Here is a 20,124-nt window from a genome sequence, read left to right on the forward strand (position 1 = left end):
TATCGATTAGATGTGATAGAAAAGGCCTATTCATTTTTAAAAGGAACTTGTAAAATTATTAGTACATCCCTCATTGCTGAGTGCTTTCAATCATCTCATTACTTAAAAATCATGTGACATTGGACAAAAGGAAAGAGCTTTAGCATTTTCCCCTAAATAGACTACATCTCCTTGTTTCAGGAATAAAGATTTGGGCTATTTTCCAAACCCATGGTCAGTGAATCAATAATGTATTTACTCTGCTTTATGTTTGGCATCGTTCTGCATTTAGCAAAAGCATGTTGCGCTTAAGAAACAGTTGACATTGTCAGTACAGCATGTGAGTGTGTACTTGTAATAATAATGTAATTCTCTATGCCCTGATGCTCTTAGTAATGGCAAGGCAATCTTGAAAGTGGGGCTCTATTAACCGTCAGCTTCATTTCTGACCCCTTAATGACTCACTCCTCATAGCTGTATCAAGCTTTGTTTGAATATGCATACTTGTTTTGAATATGCATAGGCTAGCTTTTGGGAGCATTATTGAGCATTATAATGAGGCATGTTTGTGCACTTATGTTGTGATAGTGTGGTAGTTTTTAAAACAAAAACATCATTTATACAGCATATACATCATCATCTTAGGAAATTAAGTGTTCTTCTATGGTTCATAAAAAAAAAATGTGTTGGCTGTACATCCATGATGCGAATCTCCCATTCCACCAACAAAGGTGCTCTATTGGATTGAGATCTCGTGATTTTGGTGATTCATTTGAGTATAGTGAACTCATTGTCATGTTCATTGTGCTCATTGTGCGTTATCCTGCTGGAAGTAGCCATCAGAAGATGGGTACACTGTGATCATAAGGGGGTTGAACATGGTTAGCAACAATACTCAGGTAGGCTGTGATGTTTAAACGACACTCAATTGGTACTACTATATAGTACATCTATACTACTGCCAAGAAAATATCCCCCACACCATTACACCACCACCAGCAGCCTGAACCGTTGATACAAGGCAGGATGGTTTTAATTTGTTTACACCAAATTCTGATCCTACCACCTGAATGTCGCAGCTGAAATCGAGACTCATTGGACCAGGCAACATTTTTCCAATCTTCTATTGTACAATTTTGGTGAGCCCGTGTGAATTGTAGCCTCAGTTTCCTGTTCTAAGCTAACAGGAGTGTCACCCAGTGTGGCCTTCTGCTGCTGTAATCCATGTGTGTTGCGGGCAGGACGAGGCCGAGCCGTGAGAGTGGGCCGAGGCCGGTGGTGCGTTAATGAGTGTCACCTGCATGCCACACCAGACGCGTATCTCACGGAGGAGCTCGGAAGGATAAAAGGAGGAGTGATGACAGTGAAGGACGAGAGAGGACCAGGGCTGGATTTTATGTTATGTTTTGTTTATGTGTGTACGGCAGTCGTCGGTGATGGGCTGCTGCTTTTACTTTCATTTTGTGTTTGTTTATTTTATATGATTAAAGTTATTGTTAAACACTGGCCGGTTCCCACCTCCTTTTTCCCTGAACTACTAACATCCTTACATTGATGCCATAACCCAGGAGGAAGGAGGAACAAGCTGTCAAGAGCCACGAGCATGGCTGAGCAGAGTCTGCCGCCATGGACACTCAAGGCGGTGGGCTGGAGTGAGTTGCTGGGGAACGGACAAACTCGCTGCCGGCTGCCTGGGTTGTGGAGGGCTGGCTACGTCCGTGAGGAAGTGGAGTCGTCGCCACCGTTTGCTGAGGCAGGAGCCTGCTGCTGTCCGCCATGAAGAGGAGGAGCAGGGAACGGGGGACTCTTACTGGCTGCCCGAACCTGGAGGAGTCGTTGCCCTCCATCAGGTGGAGGAGGAGTGTCGAGCCGTCCACCGAAGGCTATCCTTCGCTGCCGCAAGCACTGCGGAGGAGTTCACCCAGCTGGTGGAAGACCGGATGGCAATGCATTTTGGGAACTGGACCAAGATTTTTTTTTTCTTTTCCTCTCTCCCCTCTCTCGTCTCTGTCTCTCCTCATCCTTCCGTCTCCTTTTCTCTCATGGGTACCCCCGGCCTGCGAGGGGCGATGGGGGTATGTGGCGGGCAGGACGAGGCTGAACCATGAGAGCAGGGTGAGGCCAGTGGCGCGAGTGTTAATGAGTGTCACCTGAGTGCCGCACCAGTCTCGTATTTCACGGAGAAGTTCGGAAGGATAAAAAGAGGAGCGGCGAAAGTGAAGGACGAGAGAGGACCAGCCATGGACTTTATGTTATGTTTTGTTTATGTGTGTGCGGCAGTCGTCCCTGAGGGGCTGCCACTTTTACTTTTGTTTTGTGTTTCCTTATTTTATTAGTTTAAAGTTATTGTTGAACATTCACCGGTTCCCGTCTCCTTCTTCCCTGAACTACTAAACTCATTACAATCTACTTCAAAGTTCAATGTGTTATCCATTCAGAGACTCTCTTCTTCAGACCTCGGTTGTAATGAGTAGTTATTGGAGTTACCATTGCCTTTCTATCAGCTTGAACCAGACTGGCCATTCTCCTCTGACCTCTGGCATCAACAAGGCATCGCCCACAGAACTGCAGCTCACTGGATATTTTCTCTTTTTTGGACCATTCTCTGTAAACCCTAGAAATGATTTTGTGTGAGAATCCTAGTAGATCAGATCAGATTTCTGAAATACTCAGACCAGCCCGCCTGGCACCAACAACCATGTCACATTCAAATTCACTTTCTTTCTGTGGCTCAGTTTGAACTTCTGCAGATTTTCCTAACCATTGCTGCATCCCAATTCACATACTATCTGTCCTAAATAGTATCTGAAATTAGAATTAGTGCATCCCAAATCATAGTATGTTGAAATAAGTATTCCAAAGATACCCGCATGGTCTACTTTTTCCAGTTAGAATCCAAAGTGGAGATCTGTGCACACTCTAACGGCTAATATTGCCCACAACCCATTGCGCGGTGGACAAGGATTTGATTACAATTACAAATGCGAGTAAAACATGTTAAAAAAACCCACAAACATGGTGATATACGCAAGACCAACGGTTAAGTAGACAGGTTTAGATAAAGGGGTTTGAGTGATTAATAATCAGTAATTAACCTGATAAAAAGATATTTACTGAATGTTATCCACATTCATTCTTGAATTTAAAAGGCTGGATATGACATACTGGATGCTCAGTGGGTAGGTTTCAATATTCCTTAAGTCAGTGTTGAAGGGGATCTGAGAAATATCTATACAAAGCATTTTGTTTTCAAACTAAATGTAGATTTTAATGGACATAGACTAACTGAAACAAACCAAACACTTAATATTGCAAAGGCTCAGTCTTTCCCTAAGATCCTCAAGCTTTCTTAAGGCCATCAGATTTATTCAGAAACTGCACTTAAGGAGTTATGGACCATCTTTCTTTGCTGATTTATGCATCACTGAAGTGCAGTGTCAGTGAATAGTTAATATATTCTTTACATAGTAAAAGCAGTGAATTGTAAAATCAATACTTCTATCTTCTGTACACATAACGTGTCAAACTATGGTCAGATAGTTTTATAACAGAACCATGGTATAAATGGAAATTTTATAACCTCAAATCATTTACAAGATGGATATTTTTAGATTTGTAATATACAAACAGGCTTGTGCCGTAAGAGCAGTGACAGGTTTTCAGTGTGACAGAATATAAAATCCAATGATTTCTCTGTTTTAATTTTACAGAACTCAGAGATCTTCCAGATCCCACTGACAGGCATCAGACAAGATGTTCTTTGTGAAGGGAGTCAAAACAACACAAGTCACTCAACAAAGGTGTACATCTGTTTACCACTTGCTCTACCTGCATATAAGTACAATTAATTTATTGGGTGATTGTTATTCACGTCATCATGTGTGGTCAATCAGCACCCAGGACTGGAATAATATGTTTTATAAATTATAACTATTTCACTGTTTGGACTTCTTTTCCTAGGGTAATTTATAAGAGATTATGGGGTTATGAGCTAAAGGACAAAAAACGGACAGAAACAGCGCTGAAGGCCGGAGAGGACAGGGCCATCCTGCTGGGTTTGGGCATGGTGTTCAGCTCAGTCATGATGTACTTTGTGATCTGTATCACCATGGTGCGCACGTATGCAGACAGGTAGTGTTAAATCATGACTTTGTCAATAACATTTAGCTCTGAAAATCCATGATGTTCAGTCTATACTGGAACCTGTATTTTTTAAGTGTGACTTTTAAGAGTTATCTTTCTTTTAAAAGTTTTCTTTCTGTTGTAAAATGCAGTGTATTGACAGATGAGACCACCTGTATTGTGCTTAACTCCACTCTAACAAAGGATATCAATTGTTCATACAATTGTGGCTCCGACTGCTGGCGAAGCTCTAAGTACCCCTGTCTACAGGTCTACGTCAGCCTGAATGCCACCGGCCGAATTGGGCTGCTTGTTCACAATGAGGAGATGCTGGACGTCAGTTCAGAGGTGAATTTTTCAAAACAACAATGTTTAAATTAAGGTCAAATGGCGATTTTTCAACAGTGAAAGAATTTATTCATTTTGCACGTTAGGTTTGCTGACACTGGATTGGCAGGCATGCCTTTGTAGGGCGGGGTTATAGAGAGAGTGTTTGGCTACGTCTGAAATTGCATACTCTCTTAAGTAGTCACTTATTATAATTTGAATAATAATTACTTGTAATCCGGACGCACTACATCACCATGCTGTCATTATCATGTTACCTACCAGCATCAGTTGCGTCGCTTCACTGCCATTCATAAATCCTCTCCTTGACTATCCATGGCCTCATGGGATAGTAAAGTGTCCGTATGCACACTTCCAAATCTCTTTTACTCTTTTATGAGTACTGTGAAGTCGGACATACTTTTTTTCACCTACTATAGGGAAGTATGTGATTTTGGATGCAGCCACTGATATTACAAAATGGTGGAAGTCAGCAAAATAGATGAACAGAATCTTTAAATGAAGCTTTAAGCAACCTCTTAGAAATACATTTTTCATGATTTGATAGTAGAAAGTTTGAACAAACAAACAAACAAAACAAAACCAGTAAGTTTGTTCTGACAAGGATGGTTGTGAATGAACTAAAATTTAAATGGACCTCCAATTTAAAATTAACACCTCACAATACACTAGTGTTCAGAAGTTTTGGTTCAGCAAGATTTTAATGTTTCATTGTTTATGAAAGAAATGTGCACTCAGGCTGCATTTATTTAAAAAATCGTTTTTACAATATTACCAACATGGAATTAATGCTGGTTCATTTTTAACTATAAATTATTCAGACATTTTTGATATTTTTGATATATTTTTACTAGTGGGTGCAGGACACTATAGTTCATTTATGTAAGTGAGGATAGCAAAATAACAGTAAACTGTGACATATTATACCCAAAAATTCTTCATACAGTGGACTACCAGCAAAATTGATACAAATTTGGAACCAAAAATTATTCAGACACTTTGTTAATTTGTATAATTAAGATATATTTTTTTTCTGACAGTTTAACTCTGAGATCTTGGCATTTATTTTAAACTGTAGTGAATAAACTGTATTAATGAATGAAATGTTCAAGGTGTCTGAATAAATTTAGGTTTGACTGTATATATATATATATATAATTCCATATGGTCAGGATTTTATGATGAATAGAATGATGTAGAATTTGTTTGAAATAGAAATCATTTGTATCATTATAAATGTTTTTAATGTCACTTTTGATCAGTTTAATGTAATTCTGAATAAATGTCTCACTGACCAGAAATGTTTGAATTGTAGTGTAGATATTAAAATATATCCAAAATTGCACATTTAAAGTAAATGATTTTCTTTAAATACAAAACTGAAAAATAATATGAATAAATAACAACTTGTGTCTTTGTTTTCACTATGTTTAAAGTAGATTTTATTTCATTTTTCCACAGTGTTTTTATGTGCCAAAATGCCAGAAGGACCACAGCGCCCTCCGTGTTATGGTCCAAAATATTTCAGAACATCTGAAGACGCAGCAGCAGGTAACATGTTACCACGACTCCAGCGAGCATCAGGCCAGTATCCTTCTGAACCGTCTGCATGGCAGCAGTGCAGTTTTCCACTCTCTCTTCTGGCCCTCCTGCATGTTATCTGGAGGAACCCTCATCATACTCATGGTCAAGCTCACTCAATACCTTTCCATACTGTGTGAACAAATTGGCAAAGCACCAAAGTGAAAGGGGCACAGTGATTGACAGACACAGTGAAGTGAAAGGAGGAGCTTTCATTTCTGCTTTTTGGCCTCCTGCTGTTCAAGGATTGACTAAGCTATATTGTAACCACAAATCATATCTCTGAAGTTCTATTCCAGATAGGTTAGTTAGGCTAGTGCTGTTCGGATAAGGACTTTTTTTTGATAATGCAATATAATATGCAAAATAATGATGCAATATAATATAAACATTAAATATCTAACCTTTTTGACACTGTTTCTAATTTTATCTGTTATAAGCCTTTGGGAAAATTATCATAATTTATCATTTTTAATGTTTTTGATAAATTAATAATTTAAAGAGTTTAAATTTGATAAATTACCATTAATAATGAATTAAAAATAAAGAAAATACTGATTCATTATTATTATAATTTATCAACATTTTCCATATCCTATTTAAAAACACTTCAGTGTTTGACATTTGTTAATGTTCAACTCACAGATGAATATGACAAATGTTCTTTTTCTGTATCATATCGGAGTATTGTTGCGTGTAAATTCTGTTATGTTTTGGTTTCATTTTCACTGTTTGTTCTGTTCCCCTTCGCCTGTGCTCATATTTAGCCCTAGTCCACACGTACATGGCTATTTTTATAAACAGAGTTTTCCTCCATTTTCCTCCATTCCTCCTATGAAGCGCTGTCAAGAGCATGCCAAACCAACAGGTGGCGATATAACCCTAACTGTAAAGCCATGTTGGCCAATTAGAAGCCTGGAAAAAGGGTTATTACCGGTTCTGACGTCACAAGCCAAAATCTCTGGTTTCTACACAACAACACTGTAACCGGAGTTTCTAAAAATCTTCGCCCTGGCAGGAATTTTCAAAAACGTTCGATTTCAGTGACCGGATACTGTGTTTGCATGTGGACAAATGGCCGAACCGCATAGAAAAAGCTTGTTGTGTTGTTGTTGTTGTTTTTTAAAATACCCATGGACGTGTGGACTAGGCCTTATCGTTTCCTTGGTTGTGAATTATCCCACACCTGTTTCTGTTCAGTTGGTTACCCTCTCTGTGTATTTAAGCCCTGCGTTCTTTCTGTTCAGTGTTTGGTCTCGTTCGCATTTCATGTGGTTGCGTTATTCCGTTCTCCTACGTTTTTCTAGTGGTATCTTGATTAAAGACTATTTATTTGTACTCCATTTGTTGTGCGCTCATTACTATAGCCACATATTGTGACAATTGCAAAAAAAAAAAAAAAAAAAAAAAACAGTGTGTCACATGTATGTTCTGTGTTCCCTCCATTGTGTTTTTGGTTCTGTCCTGTGACCTAGTTTTTCTCATTCTCCCTCATTTGTTCTAGTATTTATACTCCCTGTTTCTTTTAGTTGTTGTCCGTTCTCATCTATGTTAAGGTGCGTTATGTCTGCTTCCCTGAGTTCTCCTGTTGTATACTTGGATTAAAGACTGTATTGTTTGAATCTTTGTCTTCGTGCGCTGGCTTCCTACCACCACAGTGTTAATATGAAGAAATTTTCTGTATTGATTTTTAGCTGTTATTTAACCTGTACTTTGAATTATGCATGGGTTTGGGTTTAAGGAAATGTGTCTTAACTTATGGAACCTTGTTTCTGCCACAGAATAAAAAAATAAAAAAGGTAATTGCAACTTTTTATCTCACAATTCTGACTTTTTTCCTTGTAATTGCGAGTTTATATTTCACAATTTGGACTTTATAAAGCGCAATTGTGAGTTTATAATTTTTTAAAATAAATTTAGAATTCAAGTTATAAACAATTGTGAGAAAAAAAATCCAGAATTGTGAGATAAAAAGTCGCAATCAAGTCGCGGAAACAAGAGTCCGTTTTAACTTAATGGAAAAGGTACTGGCAATTTTTTGCCAGGACAAACGTGTTACTACATTTTGAAATAAAAGCAAATGTGTGGACCACAAAGCTCACCAAAATTACCCAACCACTTTACTGCATTTATAATTTCTTCAAGTGGTTAATAGCCTATTTGATTATAATGAACAATCACAATATATAAAAAAGCTTTGGCCATATTTACGGCATAAGGCACTAATGTTAATTTCATAAGACACTGAATGAAATAATTTTAAACAACTAACTTGCCCATTATAGTAGAGGCACATAATGCTATTTTCTATAGCTAACTTGGTCATGCTGCTCCATGTTGCCCCCAGGCCTGCATCTTAAGAACCGGTAGATCCTTCCCTCCGTCAGTTTACTCTGCTTGCCAAGTAACTCCTCTCTACTGATCTCAGTGCAGAGGGATGCAAGATGCTGGTTGAGTTTCACCAGCCCCACCAGGAGGATCCCACCAAACAACATGAGGCTGGGCCACAGCAGGTAATATAAGGCCATTTGAATGGTGTATTTCCTCCTAAAGATGGCGTCATCTGGGTATGTAGCACTGAGATAGCATGTCATGTTTTCCCCTTGCGTACTTAACACATGTTTGATGTTACTGGCCTCAGTTTCTTGTTCTGTCTTGTTTTGTTGGCATTTCGGAATGTAGAAACACTGAGGGAAAGATTATGGCAAATTGAATAGATATTTCAGACATTTACACTACATGGTCACTCACTTTTGGATGGAAATGTAAACTATATATGTAATAAAACATATTTTTTATCCATAACTTGGAACAATATATGGTAACACTTTATAATAACTGCATGCTATGAATCATTAGTTAAGCATTAGTAAATAGTTAATTCAGCATTTATAAACCATCGATAGACATTATTAAGAAGTTTATAAATACAGCTATAAATGCTTTATTCTTGATATATAAGCAAAATATATTTAATAATTGTATTTTCATACCTTATCAATTTAGAATTTCTTAATTAAGTATTACATTATTTACAAACCACTTAATTAGGAGTTGTCAGTGGTTCATAAGATCATTTAGAAAGTGTAAGTAAATGATTAATAAACTATTGAAATGTAACTATTACTAGATGTCTAAATAATATGTACAAATGTACATTTATATAGTTTATTAATCATTTACTTACACTTTCTAAATGATCTTTTGAACAACTGACAACTTCTAAATAACTGGTTTGTAAATAATATAATACCTAATTAAGAAATGATAAATCAATCATTAATAAAGAAAACAATTATTAAACACATTATAGATATGCTTATAAATCAAGAATATAGAATTTCTGTATTTATAAACTGCTTATTAATGTCTATTAATGCTCTATAAATTATGAATTGACTATTTACTTATGCTTACCTAATGCTTCATAGCATGCAGTTATTATAAAGTGTTCCCCTTTATATATTATTTTAAAATAATTGATATTTATAATTATTTTAAGTTTGAAAGTCTTACCGCTCCATTATTTTTCTCCATAATTCCCTGTTCAAAAAAAGTAATAAAAGAATAATTTTAAAAGAATAGAACAATATACTGTAAAATACTGTACAGTATTTTGACTAATTTAAATAAGTAAAAAAATCACACTATTAAAATGTTTTTTTTATTATTGTTATTTACATAAAAATCGTCTCAAATTTTAAAGTCCGTAGTATTTTATGAAATTCATTTACGTATTACTTCACCAGTCACAATGAATCAGACATAAACAATTTGAAATGTTGTTATCTTATCAATAATGATAGATTGTTGGATTAAAATTATAGAAAATTACGATTTAGATATTGTGTCTTTTTAATTTATATTGTTCAATATTTCAATCAATTAAAATTTTGATAAAATAGAAGTTACTAAATTGATAAATAGTAATAGTAATAATAATAATAATTATTATTATTATTATCATCATCATAATCATACAAGTATTTAGTGTAACCTTGAATAAAAAAGAAGAAAAAAAAAGTTATTTTAGCTTTGGGTGAGGAACAGACTGAAATATAAGTTCTCATTTTCAGTTGCATTTATACAAATTTATGAGGATACTGAATGCCAGTTGGTGTGTCATCATTTCAATATGCATACAGTCCAGTCTTACTTCATAAAACCAGAGGAATGAAAATAATATAGAGTTTGGAAGGACAGGATGATTAAATCCTCCATTCAATCAAATAACACTGACAACTGTACCTTTGGCCTGGATTTCACAAAATCTTCATCGTAGTAAAGTCGAAGTGTTTTTTCAGGGGACGAGATGTTTACCAAAACACGCAGGCATTTAAAGCTGACAATGCCACGGCAGTCCATCACTTCATCCAGCAAATCAATCTGGACTAATGAGCAGTTGGCAAAATTGTTCCAGTTGCTGTTGCAAAGACAAACATGAATTATTAAGTGAACATTTTCAATGTAATAAGGTTACATAGGTGCTGTAAAAAATTATTGTAAAAACCTGTTAATTGGTTAACAGTAAGTTCCCTTATACAGGGGAGAAATTGTAATAGATCTAACCTTACATTTATCATTAACACTGTTAAATGTACCGTTTTTGTAAAATAACAAATCATCTTATAATTTACAATGAAACGCCGTGAACTGAAATACCCAGAATTCCCTGTGTGACACTTCACATTTGATGTTTATTTTAATAATTATGTTTCTTCTTAGTGTTTTGTTATCAGTACATTAGGGTTTTATGTTACATTATGTTGTTAAATAAATGTTTGCGTTATTTTAGTGTTGTCTGTCTTACCATGATGGTGTTTTATGACATTGCACACCTTCTATATATTAGTATATAGTATTTACCTCAGCTTGTGGTAAAGCTGTTTGTGATGAACTTTGATTAATCATGTCCTTCTCTTTATCCTCTGTGTTATTATGGAGGATGTCAGTGTATGTTAAAGGAACAAACAAATTTTCGTAGCAGTGTGGCCCTGCTAATTCAGCAGAAAACGAAAATTAAAATTAAGTGGAACTTCGACGCGGCAGCATGGAGTTGATGCTATGGGGAAGACCCTCAGCGTCACCAGTGTCTGAACCGGTGTACCATATGTGTACCAATTTTATTGGCAGATGACAGTTTATAATGTCATGAATGGAGTGCCCGTGAATATAAGAGGGCACGTGCAAAATACATCATCAGCTTTTATGTCTTCAGGAGCCGTTTTGTTTATGAGCACGTGGACAATAATGGTGAGAGTTTTTGGCAGTGTTTTCCTCCATGTAAGCGTTTTCTTACACCCGAGGACTTACACAAGCTTGGTATGATCTGTCTTTACCCACATATTGTGTGGGTAAAGTGTAGGCGGCAAGGGGTCAGGCCGGTGGTGCTTTACACACCATGGCAGTGTTACAAGCATACAATTCCGATCTGCTTAAGGACTTGGACCAGGGACAGCATTTGTATCCTGAGGTGGTCGCGGAACTGTGCTGTACCACAGATCTGGGTCTCCGGACCACCAAGCAAACTGCTGCGGCCATCGGTCATTCTATGGCAGCGATAATGGTTACAGAGGGGCATTTGTGGATCAATCTGTTGCGGATCAAGAAGAAAGACAAGACTAACCATTCTATTGCATTTGCTCTACCATCTAGTAGTGTTAGACGATGCAAAGACTCTACCTTGAAACTCAATGGCTGGTTAGGTCTGAGGACATCCTGACACTTTTTATTTGGTAGAAGTGCTGGTGACAGAGATGGAGTGAATCTATGTATTGCCACCAGGACCAGCTATTCTGCTTAGTTTCAAAAGAGGCGTTATATTAGGGTTGAGCACAACCTGCTTGAAGGAATATTCGGTCCCCTATTGACTGAATGCTACCACAATGCTAACAGAGTGCTTCTTTATGATTATACTAGAAGCTTGGATTGAGTTCTTTCCCTTAATACTATAGGGACCTTTAAGTAAAACACAGCTCCCCTGCATTCTAAGGGTTGATGCAAGATGAATGAAGTTGGAGCTGTTATGATTCTCTGTCTCAATTACTTACTCCCTAACACCTGTTGGGTTGTAAGTAGGATGCTAGCTCCCCTTAGCAAGGTTACCTCTTTCTCATAAGTAAAAGGGGAAGCCCTAAAGGTTATAACCTGAAATACTGGTCTAGAAATTTAGCATTTTGCATGCTCCTTTTGAGAAACTGCTCTAATATTATTTAGGACAGAGCAAAGAGGATGGGATTACAATATTTTTTTCCCACCTCTTCATTACCTCCCTTAACTTGTAGTATGCATGCTGCTCTGCTTTGTATGGGCTATCAAGACAAATTAACTAGCTATGGTCAGGGTAGGGGCTGTCCTTCCCCCTAGGATATGTTTTTTTTTTAAGTAGAGATCAAGCTCTCTGGTGGCACCCTCGGGTTGGAGCCTAAGTGATGATAGTTTTTGGGCACACCATAATATGCTCTGATTTCCCTACTCTATGACTAATGAAGGGAAATAGGCTTCCCCTCGAAGGAAGAGCAAGGTGAACGGAACTGGGGCAATTCATAACTCATAAGTTTCATTTATCACCCTCCCCAACTATCATTGGGTCTTGAAATAGGGGTATCACTCTCCTTTGGATAAGTGTTCTGCTAATTGCTAGCAATAACAGGCTTTGAGTAGAGTGCTTTTATGCTAGAAGGGGCATAAACTGCCCCTGTGGCTCGTTTTGGGGTTAAAGTCAACAGAATTACTGGGCACATTGCATTATGCTCTGCTTTCATTTCTCTCCATTTTTATGGCAAAAGTAGGGATATAGGCTTCCCCTCAGAGGAGCCTGGCTTGCTCTTTGTGAAGCTGCTTAGGTATGCCTTAAAGCGGGGTGAATGAAACCATGTTTTGTTACCTCATTTCCCAATTATTGTTGGGTCGTGAAGCAGAGATATCACTCCCCTTTGGATGGGTGCTTGATCATGGCGATAGTACTAATGAGTAGAGGAAGTTATCTTGTGGGCATCCCTCCTTGTTATTTGTCACATGATATAGGTAGAGTTCCTTTTAAGGCAGGGTTCAGCTGTTGTCCCTCAGTTAAACTGGGGTCTTAAAGTAGAACCTAAGCTCCCCTGCGGTTTCCTGGAGCTTTAGAGTTTGGGTGACAGGAGTGGCAGGCACACTGTACTATGCCCTGCTCTCATTCTCCCTCCTTTCCTGAGCAGGAGTAAGGATTAGGCTCCTCCTTGAAAGGGCAGCAATAGTGGAGGTTGTAACCTGAAGAGCTAATTTCTAAGGTTTTAGCACTTTACAGGTTCCATTTCTTAATCTGTTCTTAAGAAAGACTTCCTCTGTTTTGTTTATATCCTTCTCCAATGGTTGGAGCTTGAATTAGGGATATCACATCCCTTTGGGAGAGTGCTCAACAAGGCCTGGTGCCAAAAGAGAGACACAAGGCACTAGCAGTAGCGGATCTTAGGTAGAGTACCTTTACTCAAGGCAGGGTATGAGCTGCTCGTCCAAATACATTGGAGTTTTTAAGCAGGGCCTAGCTCCCCTGTGGCTTCCTTAGGGTCTAGAGTCTAGGTAGAGAAAATTATTGGGCACACTGCTTATGTCTTGCTTTCATTTCCCTCCTTCCCTGACTAGGAGTAAGGATTAGGCTCCCTCTTGGAGGGGCATGCTTCCTTTCCTTGAGCTGCTCTCAGGATACCCTTTAGGGTGGAGCAAAATGAATGGAATTGTTATAGGTTTTTCACAAAATTCCCTCAGTTCCATTTATTCCCTCCCCAAGTACAGTTAGGTCTTGGAGTAAGGCTCCCCTGTAGCTGGGTATCAGGCAAAGTCTCATATCTGCATCTTTTCAGATGGAGTGAGGGATATATTCTCCCCCTTGGAAGTAGTGGTAGATTGAAGGTCATAGTTGAGTTATTCCCTTTGGCAAGCTACTCCCTGAGGGCTTTGTCAAGACATTGACATAGCTAGCATTTTACTAGAGCTTTTGCTCTTGGGGGACTTGGGGTTTTTACCTGCCCTGCAAAGGAGGGAGGAAGGATGTAAATGCTGGGACTTCCATTTCAATAGAGCATAGAAACTGAGATTCCTTCTCTTGCTTAAGGGTACAAATTGCAATTGATAGACTGCTTAGCGCAGCCACTGCTAAGCTCAAATTCTCTCAGGGTTGACATGTTTTGACTCCAGCTAGGTAATCTGTAGAGTCAATATATTCTATGGCCACTACAGTTTGCATATCCACAGCATGAACCTCCTCAGCATGGCGGAGTGGGTATTGGTTCCCCATAGCGTCAAGTCTATGATGCCGCATCGAAAGTTCCAATTCGAAAGGGAACGTCTGGGTTACGTATGTAACTCTGGTTCCCTGAGAAGGGGAACAAGACGTGGCGTCTCGTTACCATGCATCGAGTTTGCCTGCATGTCTCCTTTAGACAAAAGAGTTGATGACGTATTTTGCAGACACCCTGTTATACTCACGGGCATGTTGTTCATGACAACATAGACTGCCATCAGTGAATAAAATTGGCGTGTTTGGTAGGGCTGCCCCCTACTAAAGTTATTTCTAGTTGAAAAGTAATTGTTCATGTAAGCCATGATTCGACTAATTGCACTGTAACCCAGATGTTTTAAATTTTAAAATTTCTTTTCATTTTTTTTTTTTTACATTTTTTTGGTACTTTATTTATAAAATGTATTTAGTATTTTTTTTCCCAAAATCTTTTACTTTAGAACACAACAGAATCAGTTAAGAAAATGCTTGAGGTGAAGTATGATATCTAATGTGTGCAGGGAAAACAAAAACAACAACAAGAAAAGAAAGACACTGGAGGCCTTTCAAGGCAGCTTACCAGGTTTTGTCACAAATTATTTCTTATTTATTTAAAGTAATAGTAATAAGGCATACAAGCAGTCTGCCTGAAAAACTAATACTAACCTATGGAGACATGGTTTCACCATCACAATTCCAACCAGAAAGTACATGAGGATGGAGAAGGTCATCATGGTGAAGCCCAATAGGATGGCTCTGTCTTCTCCCACACTGGACTCTGGAATTTGAGCTCTGGCTTTCTCATTGCATTTCAGATCCCTATCTTTCCTCCAGTTCCCTCCAGTTTCCTGTAATTGGCCTTGCTGGTGGAAGACATCCCTGAGAAATAGGAGTAAGGAGTAATTCACCCAGAAATTATGTACTCAAATTCATGTCATAACAAACCTATATGGTGTTATTTTTTTCCATAGAATACAAAAGGAGAATTTCTAAGGAATCTTCAGAATTTCATGGTGACCTCAACTGTAAATCTCCCTAAAAATAACAAAGAAAATAACAGCATGTGGATTTGGAATGATGTGTTCCATTTCCATTTTTGGGCGAACTATTCATTTAAATAATTTTATGCAGATTTACTCTAACATGCACAGAGCCTTAGTAGTGAAACTAATTCATATCAGACTGCAACTTCAAACGATGGAAAAGACACCATTTACTCAACCTCATGTTGTTTCAAACCTGTATAATTTACTTTCTTCTGTGTAAGAAACGTGGAGTCCAAACAATTTAGGGCCCACTTTTTATTGTATGGGGTTAAAAAGCACTGTCATTTTTCAAAAAAAAATTTTGTGTTCCACTGAAGAAAGTCACCCTTGTGTAAAAGAAGTACACTTTAGCAATTTTTTTAAAAGACTACTTATAATATAAAATAATAGGTAACACTTTATAATAACTGCACACTATGAAGCATAGTTAAGCATTAGTAAACAGTCAATTCATCATTTATAAAGCATTAATAGACATTAATAAGCAGTTTATAAATACACCTATAAATGCTTTGTTCTTGATTCATTGTTCATTTCTAAATTAAGTATTACATTATTTACAAACCAGTTATTTAGGAATTGTCAGTGGTTCATAAGATCATTTAGGAAATGTAAGTAAATGATTAATAAACTATTTAAACATACATTTATACATATTATTATTTAGACATATAGTAATAGTGCGTTAATAAATGCTTTATACATATTCCTACTGTAATTCATGATTAATCCAGGTAGTTATAAAACATTTAGAAGTGGTCAGTTAACTACTTTTGTGAGCTCATCTAAAGTGAGGACTATTTATGCCTTGTAAAGCTTTACAAAGGAGATTTTATTTAATTAATATCTGCAAGTACAGTTTTTTTTAAAAAATATATACTTTAAAATTTGAAGTACACTACAACTGCACATTCAATACAATTAAGCACACTTATTTCTTACAAGGGAATAAGTGTTGAAACTGTCACGAACGGCTGTATATATAGGATATCACTAATAAAGTCTTTAATTAGCCTATAAATCAAACCAACACATAGGAGATAACAGGAACAATAATCATTCAAACACAACCACGTTAACATTGACGATACCGGACAAATAAACTGAATGAACCGAGGGTTTAAATATACTGAGATAATTAATGTAACCAGAAACACGTGCATAACTCAATCAAAAACCATGGAGACAAACTAAGGGAACACAGGCAAACAGAAACATAATGAGTGAAAATGAAACCAAAACTGAACAAACACATTACAGGAACAAGATGAGGGTGTGTAATTATGACAGAATTTCATTTTGAGTGAACTATCTCTCTAAGATTTTAGTGTGTTTCTACATAATTTGATATAATGTTCAATACAATACTGTGGTGGAGACAAACATAGTTTAAGGTTTATTTATAGCTATGTTATAACAACATTTCTAACTCAAGGACTTGTTGCTTCTATTGTTATATTTGGAAGAACTTAATGCAAAATACTTTTGTATCTCATACTAGTGTCACAACTGGACAATCTTTAATAAAACAGAAAACGGAGGCAGTGGATCTGATCTCCATACGTACCGCATGTGTCGTCGTCGCGCGCCCTGCAGAGTGATGTTAACAGGTACACTGAAAGACCCCCGAGGGGAATGATTCAGCATCATTTCTATCTTACTAAGTAACCCTTAACTGGGTTACAGCACTAAATTAACACAACACGGACCCCACATTGACAAGGTCAATGTACTATACATCTGGACACAGAATCACTATGCTGCATAGCCGTCAGACATGTAGTGCAATAGAGTGCACTTAAGGGATTGTTTTCTTCTCATCCAGATGAGATCAGTGGAATATCTTTTCTCTGCCTGAACAGGGATGCCACAGAGGGTTTCTATGGGAACACCTACAGCCAAACCATAATTATGTCCTATGGGATTGTAAGCACACCTGACAGACTGTTTTTTCTATTTTTACATATGACCTGGACAAAACTATGAATTAAATGAACAAACCTTAAACAACTGCATAGAAAACTTTACTGAAACACAGATTCTAAAATAGTGTAAGTTCCAAATGATGTCTTACCTCAAAACATGTGTTCTTCTGTTCATGATATAGCTTTATGTAGCTATTAAACTAGACTGATAAAACTGATTCACGACACCAAATGACAAACTCACAACTTTTAGCTTCATGAGCACAACAGTGTATTAATAATTAATGAATTTTTATCCAAAATAACATTAATTATTAATGAATGACTTACTGTATATAAAAAAAGTATTCAAATTGTCAGAACAATATTGCACACCTGGTCATCATCTGCTGAAGATGTGTTGCTTGAATAAAATATATTTTTAGATTTTTTTTTTTTTTTTTTTGAGATGATGACCTGAGAAGCTGACAATTTTTTTGTGCTTTCAGGGGTCCATCACAAGGGGATCAACGTATTTACTGCAGAGCTGCTTTATAGCTGAATTGAACTCATTTCATAACTGATAAACTATTGAACTGAGGGGAGAGACACAGATTCAATTGCAGGTATAACACAAAAGTCTATTTTACATGACACAATTTTCAACAAAAAATTAAAAATGCAAACTTTAAAATCTGGATTCAATGTGCAATTTGTCCATTATCTCTGTGTAAACTACAAAAACGCAAATTTGTGAAAACGGTGAAATCATGCACATGTGTATTACATGTTCAGCCTGTAGGTGCGTAGTGTTGCTTTACAAAGTGACATCATGAATAATGAAGTGCTTTTAGTTGTTTTTGCGGATCCGTGTGATTGTTTGACAACTTTGTCGTCTGTACATGAATAACGCAAAGGAAAAACTTTTCCATTTTTAGTATACTGTTGTGTAAATGTACCCTAAAATCAATGAGCACAGAAAAATTGTAGGAACACAAGACTGGGAGAGAGAATCCAAACTGGAGGCCACAGGCAGGATGAGCCGGATTGTGCTACTGAGGACCCATATCAGTATCCACTGGTCTGAGAGAGTGCAACACTGCCAAAATGGGACGAGTCCATGATTCACCCGTGGCTCAACGTCTGAGCTGCATAATGACACTATTGTCTTTTTAGAGCTGCTTTACAGTGGAACTGAATTCTGTTTACATCATTCAGCATTATTTTCCAGTTTATCACTGTGAAGCTGCTTTGAAACAATCTATATTATAAAGCGCTATATAAATAAAGGCAAATTGATTTGACTCTAGGGGTCTTTGGCAGTGCTAGAAGTGGAAAAAGTACCGGTACTCCCGATGCTCAGTTCAAAATGCGTTCCTGATGAAGGGAGGAATTTCGTCTCCCTGCCAAATGATTACCCCCCTTATTGAAGTCACTATTCGATTGCCTAATCCTAACCCCACCCTTAATCCTAACCCCTCCCCCATACCTAATCCTAAACCTACCAATACTAGGGAGGTAATAATTTGGCGGGGGTAGGAATTCGGCACAACACCTGTACGCAAGGAAAACTGGCGGCACGCTAAAGGTACCGGCACATACCGGTCCATTTCAAGCACTGGTCCTTGGCATCAAAAAGTAATCTAGGTGGCTGCCAGGGTACTGCTTTGTGTTTGCTTTAGATGTTCTGACTGATCTTCCAGTGTTGTTAAGTGTTTGATGGCTGTTCTGGGTTCTCCTGTGGCTGGCACACAATGAAAGTACTTTCAGAGGAATTGTGAAACACAGCATATCAGTGTCTATATAACAGTCTAAACAAAATACCTGCAAGAGTACATGGTTCTATCAAATCCTATACAGATAAGATGCTGAACAAATGATGGCATTAAATCTGTAAGAGACAAACACATGAGTCAGAATACAAAATAAAAATGTAAAATTGGTTTAAATATTTATTAAATATATAAAATTGGATTTGAAATACAAAGGTAATATTTTATAACTTTTCTATGAAGTCATTAGCAAATATTACGTAATGTTTAACAGCATACTTAGAGTACTTATAGAAAGATACTTAAGAATATATATTACTGTTCAAAGGTTTGGGATCAATAAGGATTTTTTTTTTTTTAATTAATCCTTCTGCATTAAATGATCAAAAAGTGACAGTGAAGAAATTTCTAATTTTACCAACGATTTCTATTTCAAATAAATGTTGTTCTATTGAACTTTCTATTCATCAAAGAATCCTGAAAAAAAGAAGTTTCCACAAAAATGTGCAGCACAACTGTTTTCAACATTGATAATAAAAATAATTGTTTCTTGAGCAGCAAATCAGCATATGAGAATTATTTCTGAAGGATCATTTGACACTGAAGACTGGAGTAAAGATGCTGAAAATTCAGCTTTACCATCACAGGAATAATTTACATTTTAACATATTGAAATAGAAAGCAGTTTAAAAAAAAAAAAAAAAAAAAAACACCCGGTGGCCTTAGGAAAACAGTGTGAATAGTGGGTGACATGCATTTAAGCGAGTAAATACAGGAGAAATATGGCAAAGTCATTTCGACATGCCACACTTCCTGCTGCCAACAGGTGGTGCATTGACTATTACTTACATGTAGTCTCAGGCCAGGACTATTATCAAACATTTGAAGTTTGGAGCAGATCAGACATTGTATGACTAAGTTACAACAACTTCCTGTTTCATGGCATTATTCGCATAAATTAGCACTTAGCCAAGTGTTGCATGATTTAACGTGTTTCTAGCATGTTTGGTACTTCGTGGCATATACAAATATGTTTCTGGGAGTGAATTACAGTGCAAAGCATGCCATTTCCTGTTGCCAGCAGTTGCCGCTGTGACTAACTGAATATTGGCATTTAG

The 20,124-nt window shown here is 37.1% G+C and overlaps 2 protein-coding genes across 2 annotated transcripts; one reads left to right on the forward strand and one right to left on the reverse strand.

Moving 5' to 3' along the window:
• The first annotated feature begins 3,561 nt into the window (after positions 1-3,561).
• Positions 3,562-6,246, forward strand: kcnmb2 (potassium large conductance calcium-activated channel, subfamily M, beta member 2). Its single transcript, XM_051867391.1, has 4 exons — positions 3,562-3,779; positions 3,940-4,110; positions 4,254-4,449; positions 5,911-6,246. Exons 1-4 carry the CDS (start codon positions 3,733-3,735, stop codon positions 6,193-6,195), a joined length of 699 nt encoding a protein of 232 aa, XP_051723351.1. The 5' UTR covers positions 3,562-3,732; the 3' UTR covers positions 6,196-6,246.
• A 1,769-nt stretch (positions 6,247-8,015) lies between these two features.
• On the reverse strand, positions 8,016-18,844 carry kcnmb3 (potassium calcium-activated channel subfamily M regulatory beta subunit 3). Its single transcript, XM_051870939.1, has 4 exons — positions 18,837-18,844; positions 14,951-15,163; positions 10,275-10,453; positions 8,016-8,731 (listed from the first exon to the last, which is right to left on the reverse strand). The coding sequence occupies exons 1-4, from the start codon at positions 18,842-18,844 to the stop codon at positions 8,331-8,333; spliced, it is 801 nt and encodes a 266-aa protein (XP_051726899.1). The 3' UTR covers positions 8,016-8,330.
• Between the last annotated feature and the right edge of the window lie 1,280 nt (positions 18,845-20,124).

The sequence above is a fragment of the Ctenopharyngodon idella genome, chromosome 2, assembly GCF_019924925.1.
Source record: "Ctenopharyngodon idella isolate HZGC_01 chromosome 2, HZGC01, whole genome shotgun sequence".
Taxonomy (NCBI): domain Eukaryota; kingdom Metazoa; phylum Chordata; class Actinopteri; order Cypriniformes; family Xenocyprididae; genus Ctenopharyngodon; species Ctenopharyngodon idella.